General features: G+C 41.0%; 1 protein-coding gene across 7 annotated transcripts in view; it reads right to left on the bottom strand.

The window, feature by feature from the left end:
• Positions 1-12,341, bottom strand: part of VPS54 (VPS54, GARP complex subunit) — a 51,477-nt gene that overhangs the window by 23,323 nt on the left and 15,813 nt on the right. For 6 of the 7 annotated variants that reach the window (XR_003255902.1, XM_026080627.1, XM_026080626.1 and 3 more), the window contains 5 exons: positions 11,702-11,833; positions 8,553-8,938; positions 4,318-4,444; positions 3,131-3,238; positions 1,056-1,111 (listed from right to left, as the gene is read on the bottom strand). Coding sequence is in view for 6 of the 7 variants with exons in the window: in XM_026080627.1 (XP_025936412.1) it covers positions 1,056-1,111; positions 3,131-3,238; positions 4,318-4,444; positions 8,553-8,938; positions 11,702-11,833 (809 nt within the window). In the remaining variant the exon portion in view is untranslated. The remainder of the gene's footprint in view (positions 1-1,055; positions 1,112-3,130; positions 3,239-4,317; positions 4,445-8,552; positions 8,939-11,701; positions 11,834-12,341) is intronic. The other variant, XM_026080630.1, reaches the window with a different exon arrangement.

Raw genomic sequence — 12,341 nt, 5'->3', positions numbered from 1 at the left:
TGCTAACTACCATCATTTAAAGAAAAAAAACATGCTTTAAATGGAATTTTAAATACAAGGAAAATAGTGTAGACTTATCTGGCAACACAACAGACATCACTTGAACAACAGTCATGATTAACACAATGTATGCAAGTGGAACATTTAAAAATGTATCATGCCAGGAAAGTCAAAGCCTTACATTTAACATTTTGCTTTTCCAGAGCATACTATTATTTTCCCCTGGGATAAGTATGTATTAAAAACAGGGGCGGGGGGCTGTGCCATGGACTAGCTCAAATTGTCACAAACTATACCACAAAAATACAGGGAAAAAAAATAAATAAAACATATTTTTGCAGGTATTACAAGAGCCTCATTATTAAATCCACATAGTAGCATTGCAATGAGACCAATTCTGCTAATAAAGTGCCAGTCAATGGTTGATGGCAAAGGGCAGAAAAGTTACTGATAGAAGGAAAGTAAAACCCTGTAACAGACACTTAGACCCCTAAAAAAAGTTTTTTGCAGAATAATAAACACTGGAGAATGGGGAGCAAACATACTGTTTTTAAAAATGACCCTGTTCCCAGTCTTTTCCCAGTCTCAGTAAGAATGCCATACAGATTCTGCTTCTCGCTTTGCCTTATCAACTGGTCGGATATTATTATCTTGGGGGAACCCTTTGCTAAGCCAAAAGAATCACAGAAGCGGGCAGGGGCCTCTGGAGGTCCCTTGTCCAGCCCCTGCTCACAGCAGGTCCAACTGCATCAGGCCGCAGCCAGTCAAGGGTTGAGTATCTCCAAGGACAGAGATCCCCCAGCCCCTCTGGGCCCCCTCAAAGGTAAGTTTAATTTAAAGAAAAAAGATTAATAAATACTAGAATTGGAACAAAAAGGGAAATATGCAGTATTCGCACAGAAGCAGGCAGGATCAGAGGCTCAGAGAGAAACAGAAGAATAATTCTTAATTATTGGGAAATTTAAGCACAAATTATCACAGTAAGTTTATCTATGCTAAAAATACCCATTTCCTATCCCCACCCACCACAAAAAATAATCTAGCTGTATACTTACTTAACAACCACTTCTGTATCTATTTCTTCTATCTGCGATACCGTATTAACCACACACTGTCAAATTTAAAGGGGAAAAAAAACAAAACAAAAAAAGATCTTAGCTTCTTTCTAACTGCTTCTGAGTTTCATAACATACAAAATAATCCCCAAGGTAGGTAAGGAAAAGAAAAACAAAGAAAAGACATATTTGTATCATATAACAACTTATTTCTTTAAAAAACAAAACAACCCCCCCAAAACATCTAGTTGCAAAACAGAGAGGCCCCAAACGTTCCCACCTGTGCACTAAGCTCTGGCAGGCACACTGGCTCTGGTCAAAAGGGACCTGCTTTTCTGAGCACGGATGCTAAGCACCGTGTCAAAAACGTCTCTCGGGTAGGAAGGCATCCCTCTCCCCTCCAAAGTCAATCACGCTGGAAAATTTGGGGGGACTTCCCTTTCAGTTTTGAATACAGGACACAGGGGCTGACCTGAACTGGAAGGAGCAGCACGAAGAAGTGTGGAAGCACATGCCTACAGCCCCGTGCTTTTGACTGTTAAGGAAGGCCCAGCTGCAGCTGCTCTCACACCACGCATGAGATCTGCTATCCGACTGTCCTGCTCTTGACCTCCCGGGCACGGCCTGCCTCTGTCCCTAGGTTTCTGCACACCTCTTTTGCTACCCTCTGGCCTTTCCTCAAAGAGCACTTGCTGTTCAAGCGGGGCAGAAGAAAACGCCCAGTTTCTGCAGGTCTTCGCCCCTCCAAAGTCACTTTTCATTCCAGACTCATCCATTGTTTTAAAGTGATTCATTTACTGCTGCTCTTTCCACGTTACTGTCCTGTAAGCCCTAGATACAAATCTTAACTTAATTTAGACTTAATTAGGGGTTCTCTCTCAAACTTTAATCAATAACCTCATCAAATGAGTGAGATGAGTCAGTCGCATATGAACTCCTCTTGCCTTTTTAAGTGACTGCATACAATCCAAACGGTGACTGATGGTACCTGTGCCAGGCTACATAGATTTTTCACCTGTGTTGTGAATAATGATGTTCAGTATGGCAGCTTCTTAAAGACACTGACCTTGTTCTTGAACTATGCAGTGCGCTAAGGGCTAACAGACCTCTGCTCTTTTATCCGCCTGCTAATGCAGAGCTACTAAAATACCAGTCAAAATAGCCCAAAAATGAATTTGAACAGGAAGTACATTTGAGATGAGGGAGGGGAACGCTTTCCTTTATTAAAGGAAAATATCTATGAACGCCCAGACGATAGGCAACAACGCAAACATGTTCCACAAATCACACAGAAAATACTCTGATCCTGTCAGTTTTCCCTAGTCAACAGAAACTTTCATTGGAAGTTGATTAAACTTCATCTGTTACTGAGCAGAGGTGACACCCGAAAAATCCCAACATAAAGACAAATATTCTGGGGAAGAGGCTTTATGACAGAGAAGAACAAGCAGGGAAATGTGGAGCACTTTCTGCCTGTTGCATGACTGCACAGAGGAGTTAAAGGAGAAATGTCTCCTCTTGACTGCTGACATAGGCAAGTGAAAAGCTGGAGGAGACTGTTGGGCAGATGAACAGTTTTATCCTGTATTATTCATTTATGCATTTTTTGTTAAATCCAGGCCCTTATGCAAGGGCCAAGAGCAGCCGCACACAGGTCTTCCAGGTTCGCGGTAATATAGCACTACTAGAAAGTGCTGACAACTCTGGCCTACGCAGTTTTATTTCTGGCGAGACACTCCCCAGCCTACGGGGGCTGTTCTTCCATCTGCGTTTCTCCACGGCAGCGCACTCTCACACCGTCCTTCACGCTGCTCTCCCACCTCTCAGGCCCACCCTCCGCCGAGCTGTTCAGGGTGCTGTGCAGTGCCCAGCCCAGCACCCCACTGCCCTCAGGCGGGCAGGGAGCACACAGCTAGGAGCAGCGATGCTTAACCCAATTTAAGCTGTGTTGTGGTCAAGTGAGAAAGGACTCGTATTGTAGCCTAGGGCTTACATGAAGTGGTGGTGCAGTCAGTCACATCGCTTGTAAAAGATCAAGACAATCTGGTCAGATAAGTCAGAAATGTTTGGCTTACCTGTTTAATTATGTTCTTTGCAGTAATAACCATTTCATCTCCATATATCTCACAAAAATTTAGCTTCCTTTGTTTTAAAAGTCCAAATACTAGTGATACAAGTCTCTCCTATCAAGAAAAAAAAAAACACTAAAGATATCAAAGGTGAGGACAAGAAAGGTAATTTTTAAAAACTGCCGAGCAGTAAGAAAGAGCTGACATATCAGATACATGGTGGACAGGATTCAGATGAGTCTAATGCCTTGAGCCTACTGCCACGATTTCATTATACAGTCTCCTGTGGCAGTAGCAGCTGGCCCTTCCTCCCACCCCCTTTATTCCTATTCCTAGGTTGTGCCAGCACAGCAACCTCTATTTTAAACAGAGTCAGAGAAGGAACTGTGCTTAAAAAAGTGTATATATTTCTAAAGCTGAATCAGTTTCTTCATCCCAAGCAAGCATGACATGAAATACGATTACACCATCCCAAGGGTGAGGCTATCAAACTGCAGCATGAAAGTGGGAAGAAGCTGTAAGGCAGAAATGGGAATATTTAAGTCTTATTGCCATTCACCACACATGAACCCATGGACAAAACAGACTGACCAGTTATTAGGGTGCAGTAATTACTGCAGAACAGTGCAGGCAAAATCTAGAAAAATCTTTTGCTGGTTAGAAGGGCAATCACAACAGCTTCACCTTCAGAAGCTAAGGGCTTCAAAGGAATGAGGAATATAAGCTGCAAATGAAGCATGTGTTCAAGGCAACCATATGCTTGATATAAGGACCCATAAACGCATAGAGAGACAGCAAGAGAACAATGTGCACTATCAACTTTCACTGCAAAACTGAATTTTTACTGTTAACTACATGAGAGTTCATGTTCTTTTCCAACTTAAAATTGAAGTGTTGAGGTTCATGAAGTGTCCAAATTAAAACATAATATATGTTTAATAAAAAAATATATTATTTTGAAAATAATAAAGTAGGACTGGATTACAGTTCCAAGAGTTTAACTATAATTTTTTAATTTTAATCAAACAAACAAAAAAAAGGGGGGGAGGCAGGAATTTGGATTAGAAGAGAAGCGGTGTAAAACGATAAACAACTAATGCACTCAGGGAACTGAGTGCATTAGTCGATGCTAATTAAGTATGTTAAAGATGCAAACATATTCATCAGACAGTTTATTTCAATAACAGACGTACCTCTTCTAGAATTTGGCAATCATCTTCTAGGGGTCTATTTAAATCATTGCGAGCATAAGTTGAAAACTCTGCAATCATCATTTTATCTATCAGCTTTTCCAATTCACAAAGCTGTGAGCCAAGATGCCTAAGAAAAACAGCCATTGAGAGATGAGCTAAATAATCAACCTGTAAATGAATCATTAGTTCACAGCTGAAGAAAATAACCACCCAGCAGGTAATTTCCATGCAATCAACGCTGGCTTAATGGGGGGCTCAAATCTTTCACTACTTAGAGCAGCTGAAACCATGCATTTTTCAGAAGCACTATCGCCTTGAAGCAAAACACATGGACTTGAATGTTAATGCAGGTAAAAACTGGTACCTAGGATGTAGGAACTTTTTTTCCTCTTTTTTGTTTTTGTTTTGGAAGGTACCCAGTACCTTCTCTTCCCAGTGAAGTCAACCAAAACTGAGACTACTCAATGCTCATCAGTATATAGTTGTTAAGAAGGAATATTTCTTTTGCTTGTCCAGTTCCTCAACTCTTCAGTCTGCAAGTTCTTCCATTTTCAACATCTGAACATTTAATATGGTCGCAAACATTTAATTCACATGACTGACATACAATAATAGCTTTAAATGACAGAATAGCTTTCAGATTAGAGTTCTGAAACTTGCCATTTTTATACCTCTCTGAAAATTAAAAATATTTTTTCACGTATAGCAGATTTTAAACCACATTTGGCAGACATGCACACAAAACCACAAGGGAATTTCTCACGTCAAAAATGCTGACCAGTGTTCAAAAGTTGGGCAGCTAAAGAGATTTTTAGCTAGGTAAAATTAAAAGTGGGAATTTCAAAGATGCCAAGCAGTCCTGGTTTCCTAACTTCCCGTGAGAGCACCAAGTATCTGTAAAAAAATCAGGGGGGACAACAAAAGACATTTTGCCAATTTGTTGGTCAAGAATTGGCTGGAATAGACAAAGAGGAAACATTTCAAACCAGTATCCAATTTAAGCTAAACTGGCCTCTAGCAAAAACCCAAGCCACTCGCATCACAGACATTTCAAAACAAACCCAACAGACAAAATTAAAGGGAAGATCACCATTTGCAATGTAATGACTGGACTTACAAAACTTATTTGCAGGCCTAATACCCAAAACACAAAGGCTCTTACTTAGGTAAGCACAAAGATGCTCTCACTTAGGTAAATGACTTGGGTAGGCTTTGCTTAACTGCATTTAAACACAGCCTAACCTACCCACTCAAAACCACAGGAGTACGGAAACATCCAAAAAAGAGTTGCCAGCACTTGGCTTCATCCGAGCCATTCTGGCCATTAACACCAAGCAGCCCTCCACCCGGAAACACCCAGGAATAAGTCAGACCTTAGATCATCTCCCAGCCAAACACCCCAGCAATGAGCTCTGAGGAGGCACCGATCACACATCATGTCATTTCCATGTCTGACTATTACAATTTGCCCACGTAAAATTATAAGTGCAAGCTAAAAATTCTTTACAAATACTTAGACTGTCTCAGGTTTTCTGGGCACCTCTGTGTTTCACCTGTATAAACTGTGCCTTGCCAACATACCCGTTGTAAAAATTTACCGGATCTCCACCACCTCAACAACGACGTTAAAACAATGTAGAAATTGTCACTACAGATTTGTAATTTAGTTAACACACGTTAAGTACTTTTTTTTTTAATTAAAACAATGAACTTGCAAAGGTTAAGAGCTGTAAGACTTTAATTCTATCCTATAACAGCAGCAAGCAATAATCACGAAGTTATGACTGATGCATATAACCACATGGGATATTAGACTAGATTAAGGATACCAATTTATTACTTCATGGCATCATTAAGGAGCTTTCATTTTTTTGCTATAACTAGAATCCAGTTACATTTTTCCTGGATATAGCATGACAAGAGGAGAATAATTTTTTTATACATGGATGATCTGAATAGTTTTCTTACTGCCTTACAGTGAATGATTCTGCAACATGCCTCAACTTAAAGCTAAAGACTTCCGTTCAGGAGCAAATTCCGCACGCTGTCATACACAGCATGCTAAAGCAAAAAGTCTAAAATAGCTAATATCACAATTTTTTAAAAAAGATTGATTTCTAAATAAAACAGGTATTTATCTCACTTGACAGTTGCAGCATTCTTACCGAGAACAAAACAAGAACATCCATTCAGTGCTTCTGAATACAAGAGCAAGCTGAAGTATTTGTGTAGGGTAAAGATTTTAATTTTTTTTTTTTAAACAACATTTTACCGAGAAGTTTTCTTCCAGACGGCTATCTTTCCACTGCACATTATTTCTTTGGGCATGCAATACACACAGGTCACTGTGAGACTTGGGAGGGACTGTGCTGGGCTTCTCAGACACAGCTGTGCTCTTACCCCTCTGGTGGGGGTAATGACAACTGATAGATTTAAATTACCTTTCTGAACCTTTTATCTCCAAGACAAAGGGGACATTTCCCACTCACATCACCTTTTTTTTTTTTTTTTTTTAACTCTAGCAAACTAACCAATTAAGCATTGTTCACAGAAATCTCTTTTTATATGCTACATGACTGTTTACATGCAAATATGTTCTACAAGTGAGTGTAATTTTTAAGTAAGACATTCTTGGAACATCACGTATACTACAGTGAGAACATAATAGCATTCTCTGTTGACGTAGCAAATAAGTATCTTCAGTCATTAAATTGCCAACTAAAACTAATTCTGACTGATGCTGTCACAAGTTTATGGAAGTACACTCAATACCATTAGCATAAACACAAATACGACTCCCTTGAGGGCTGTGCACTATAGTCAAGTGGCTGCGAGCAGGAACAGCAGAGGAAGGAAACTGTGCTGCAGTGCCTGAAGGTGGACCATTTAAGCTAAAAGAAAGACTGACAACTTTCCTCCCAAGTAGTTTACTAGCTCTCACTCTTTCTGTGAGCCAGCTAGAAGGGGATGTTAGAACAGCAGCTCAGCAGAACAGAAGGACCAGAGTACTAACAGTATGAAGTTCTGAATATTCATGTTACAGTTATTAAGCAATAACCATGTTCTTATTATGCAAACTGGGAACCACGAGGTTGCAGGAAGCACGTTAGCTCCAAAACAAAAAGCCCAGCATCAAGTTGTAAGTCTAAGTATACAGCACCCTGACCGGCCGATACAGATCTCCAAGCAGATTTAACAAGCACTGCTTCTGACAGTATCACACCAGAGTGTCAGCTCTGTATATGACACTCTTGTGCTACAAGAGTTGCAATAACTTATTTACATCAGCGGAAAGGATTCTGCTGTAGCGATACTCTTGTGTACTGCACAGGACCTTGCCCAGTGCAGCCCCATCTCTGAGCAGAGCTCTACAGCATCCATCATTAATGAGAGCAGCCAGCACGGGACCCTCGACATGCCAACTCCCATGGCCATAGCAAATGGGTGGCGGGGGAGAAAAAAAAAAAAATAGCAGCAGTGGCTTGGGCGGCACCTTCCCACCATTTCTTCCCCTTGTGCTGCAACTCCAGCAGCCCACAGAGCCCACAGAACCGAATTTTTCAGTCAGATGAGGCAGACAAAGCACCCCCTGGCCATACATAGAGCGACACGAGAGGAGACATTGCTGAACACGTCCAATCTGACCAGCTATCAACCTCAGATTACATTTTGAGCCATGGTTTGATACCTCAGGCCACCTGCGCTGGCTTTAGCTTGCAAAGTTTCTTCCAGCACTGCTGGTGCAAGCACAGGCCGGAGCCAGACCTACTCAATACATAGTCAGCATGTATTCCTGTAGTATCACATGCCTAGGTCGGTCAGTCAAGACAGCGGCTTGGAGTAGAGCTGTGTGCTAAGAACTGTATCTCTGGGGTGCTGGATGAATGAGGACTACAGCCCACCACTTGAAAACCATCTTTCAGGTGTGGGCTACAAGCCCTGCAAGATGAAAGTGCAACCACTGCTCAGCTCTCATTTATTCCCTGCACCCCTAAGGAGTACAAAACATCTAAATATTAAAAGTGCTCTTAAAAACAAACAAACAAACAACCTTCTCACTGGTTCACGCATTAATCACACTGCTTACCTCACACTCGCATTTTGTACCACTTGTACAACATCCTCTAAGAACAAACAAACATAGGTAAAACAAACTCCTTCAGCTTGACACTATAACCTGCTTGACACATTCTAACACCACTTGCATTTTGTCCATTTTCTAGATGGTCACCTACCGGAAACTGTGAATGCCTTGAAGCTCTTGCTGCAATACCTCCTGTGTTGTTGCTATTAAGTCCAATGCTCCAACAAACTCAGAAGTGGACAGTAGTAACTGTACCGTGGGCTGTGTTTGGTGTACAGTAGCCATTAACTTCAGTTTATTGTATGCTTTTATACAGTTATTTCTGGTGAGTGACAGTCTTAAAACTCGAAGCGATCCTTCACACATTACTTTATCAATTTTGGAGATTTTCTCTCGAAGTAATTTTACAGCCTGGGAGGTTTTCCTGAGGTAGTCCTGCAACTCATGCTGAGAGGTCATTGCATGAAAAAATGCTTCTGAGCGCAGAGAAATCTGATGTGCAATATTGACTTCCACAATATCCAGATAATGGCTCAGCTAGAGAGAAGAGGGAAGGGAAAAAATGAACAGCATTGTTAGGACTTGACAAGTTTATCCCAGTGCAAACGCTCTTTGAGGGTATAATTGAAACGTCTTATTGTATCATGAGGAAATTTTACTAATAACCAAAGATACTATGATCCTCGATTAAAACCCTTTGTCATGTCGGCAAGCAAATAACTACCCGTTGGGGTTTGTTCACTTCTTTTTGAACAAGCTCAAAGCCGCTTTGGGAAGGCTGACTTGATGGCTCTCTAGCTTGAAAATTACAAGGTCGAAAAGTGAGTAATTTAAAAAGAACTTTCAAGCTCTTGTACCACAGAGGTTACATACTGGCACCATCACAGCCATTAACCAGGAAACAGCTCTGGAGACTAGCTTGCAGGAGACACCTGTATACACATGCAAATATGCTATGTACTTCAGGTCATTTAAAGATGATGAAGATGCAGCATAGTTGTGCTTGAAGGCTTGGCTTTGGTCTGGCCCTGCTGAAATAAAAGATTGTAGCATCTTCTTCATAGAAGGACATCTATCTGGCTGCAGCCGCTCTTTGCCAACCAGTTGGAGTCAGGAGATCCTATGTAGCGTACTTCATGTGTGCCGGCACTGTGGGATTCTGAGTGACAGAGTACAGCTACATCTTTGGAACATGAACTTCAAATTCCCTGTATTGAACTGTTACCAGACTGCTGGGTTGGTCTGATTATTTGAGCTGTAAAAGCTCTGTGTTCTGCCTTGTGCTGAATATGCAAACTCAAAGGAGTGAGGCATTAGGATGCTCATCTGAATGCTAATACTCAGATGACCTGGTTTCTAGGAAGTGCCGAGCACTCAAACCTTATGCTGAATTTAAAAAGGTCCTATGGCTGGTTAAGATCGAAAATAAAATCAGTTGGAGAATATTTTCATACTGAATATATTCAACATTAGGGATTTATTGTCTCAATGCAATATGCAAACTCATCTTTTCTGTAACAGGTTTAATCAAAAATGCCCTCCACCAACCAGCTGTAACATGCCTAGCCCATGGGAAAAGCCCACAGACACAGACTGTGACACAGGGATCAGAGAAAGGGTTATTTATTTGATTGTAGCAACCAGATGCTCTAGGCCCCTTCACTGTGCTAAGTGCTATAGATAAACAGAACAAAATGACAGTACCTGCTTCAAAAGAGCTTACAGTCCCAATGTATGGCAAGAAATGGAGAGAGATAAGGAGAAAAACATCAGGGGAAAATTGTTCCACGTAGATTATCAGCAGTCCAAAAGCACTAATAGCCTAAGGATGTATTATGGCAGGGTTTCCAAATCCTGACGAAAAATACTGCCTGGAGCTAAGGATAATAAGAGCAGCAGGGTGCCTATTTGCACCTGACATGAAGTGTAAATGAATCTTGAGCAATTCAGAGCCTTTTGAAAGTAAGAGAATAAATTTGGGCCCATTTCAGTAACATAAAGCAGTGTAATATTTTGTACGTGAGGCGTGTGGCTTTGGAGGCAGCAGAACTGTTTTATACTGTTTAGGTATACCTCTCTAAAGAAGTGTGGCTCAAAGCTGTTCAAAGCCCTATTTTCATTCCGCTGCATCAGAGAGGGCTCTGGGTTTCCTTCACTTAGAGCCCCTGCTGAGTGTCCATCCCGCTGCTGCCAACCCCGCAGCCAGGCACATTCTGCAAGTTTCAAGTATGCTTCAGATACTGGTTTCAAACAGTGACCGCTACAAGAAACTCCAAAGGCAGAAGTATTCCCAAAGGCCAACTTTAGACCATGGAGCACAACCCAATGCAGGAGCAAGCTACCCTCTAGCAGAGCCTGTCTCTCCCTCCTGATCTGAAGGAAGATGAGGAAGACCAACTCCTGGAGCTTTTGTAAACACCTTCCCGAGGGTCTCATGCTGTTTTTTTTTTTTCCCAAGGCACCYCTTTTTTTTTTTTTTTTCTTTTTTAACTAGCTTCCAGAAGCTTTAGTAGGTTAAGTAGGAGGGAAAATTAGTTAGAAAACAGACTGCAAAATCACATACAGTTTTCCAAAGTGTTTCATGGGAATTTATGCCATTAAAATGATTTGCTGGGTGGTTTCTCCACTATGACTACATAACTCTCTAAAAAGAAAAAAAAAAAGAAAAAAAAATCAAGACAGATTATTTTACAGACTTCTGTTTCCAACATGAATGAAACCACTCTGCCTTCACGTTCTCCAATGCACTCCAGAAATGGATTGGTGCAGATGGCATGACAACAATAAGTAAGAGGAAGCTACTGCCAAATAAAACCTTAGGATTTAGTATTTATTTTGGCACTGAGAGCACAGTGCCTTGAATCTGGAGTCTTCCTGAGATGTGAGAAAGCAATAGTTTTAACCGATAGTGTACAACCTCTAAGCTTTCCTACCTGCTTTCCCTTCTCACGGAATCACTGTTCCTCCCTAACAGCCCCACATCTCTAAAGTTCTCAATATATACCTGCTTCACTAAGTTTTAGCAGTCATGAAGAGCCAAATACTATGCTATATGCAGATTTTTTTTTCCAGATTGAATAGATACATTTATCTAGCAGAGGAAAGAGTTCTTTGGTAAGATATTTCCCCCATTATTGACTAAGAATCCACAGCCTGATGTAAAACAAGAAATACCCAGGACCATAACAGTGATGTCTCAACAAACAGTGCAAAACAGCAGCAGTCGACCTGTCTGCCAATACTTTCTCTGTAATGAATAACAGCTGCAACAGATAATGACAAGTTGTATTGAATTTGCACCTTTTCTTGAAGTAACTTGGAGGAAGCTGCATCACGATTTCCTTTTCCTCCAGCAGTATTAAAATGAGACCATGGTAAAACGGCATTAAACGTTATGGAATCTTCCAAGGCAAAATCTGGTTTCATAAAAATCTGAAACAAACAAATGAAAAAAACAAATGCATCTCTCTCTCCCCTCTTTTCTTTCCCAGTTTAACAGACATCCTGCTTCACAAACCTATGAGGATCTTATTTGTTGACTTTTCCAATTTCCATTTACCCAGGTAAACAAATTCACTCCATGCCTTATGACTGACTTATTTCATACATTAAAAGTCTGTTTGACCTGACAAAGCCTTATCTTCCTAAAAGTGCAAGTCAAGAGCTCCACATAGTCTAGATTATCAAGTGCCTGAGCACTAAAACATAAGCAGCATTAGACTGCAGGTGGGTCCTCTAAAGAACCAGAATAAATGTTCTTCAGCAGCAGGGACATCCAATTGCTGATACACTCATTTCTGAGGGCTGTGGCTTCTACAAAACTGAGGATCCATCCAACTGCCAGGGTGGAGGAAGTGTTCCCTAGGAGGGAACAGAGCCTCAAAACTTACCTCCTTTAGTGTAGTGCAGCAAACACATTGGTCACAGAAAGGGTCAATAA

Source organism: Apteryx rowi, unplaced genomic scaffold, assembly GCF_003343035.1.
Source record: "Apteryx rowi isolate R43461 unplaced genomic scaffold, aptRow1 scaffold_53, whole genome shotgun sequence".
Lineage (NCBI taxonomy): Eukaryota > Metazoa > Chordata > Aves > Apterygiformes > Apterygidae > Apteryx > Apteryx rowi.
The sequence above is the reverse complement of the archived record's forward strand: the minus strand, read 5'-3'. Positions and strand labels throughout refer to the sequence as shown.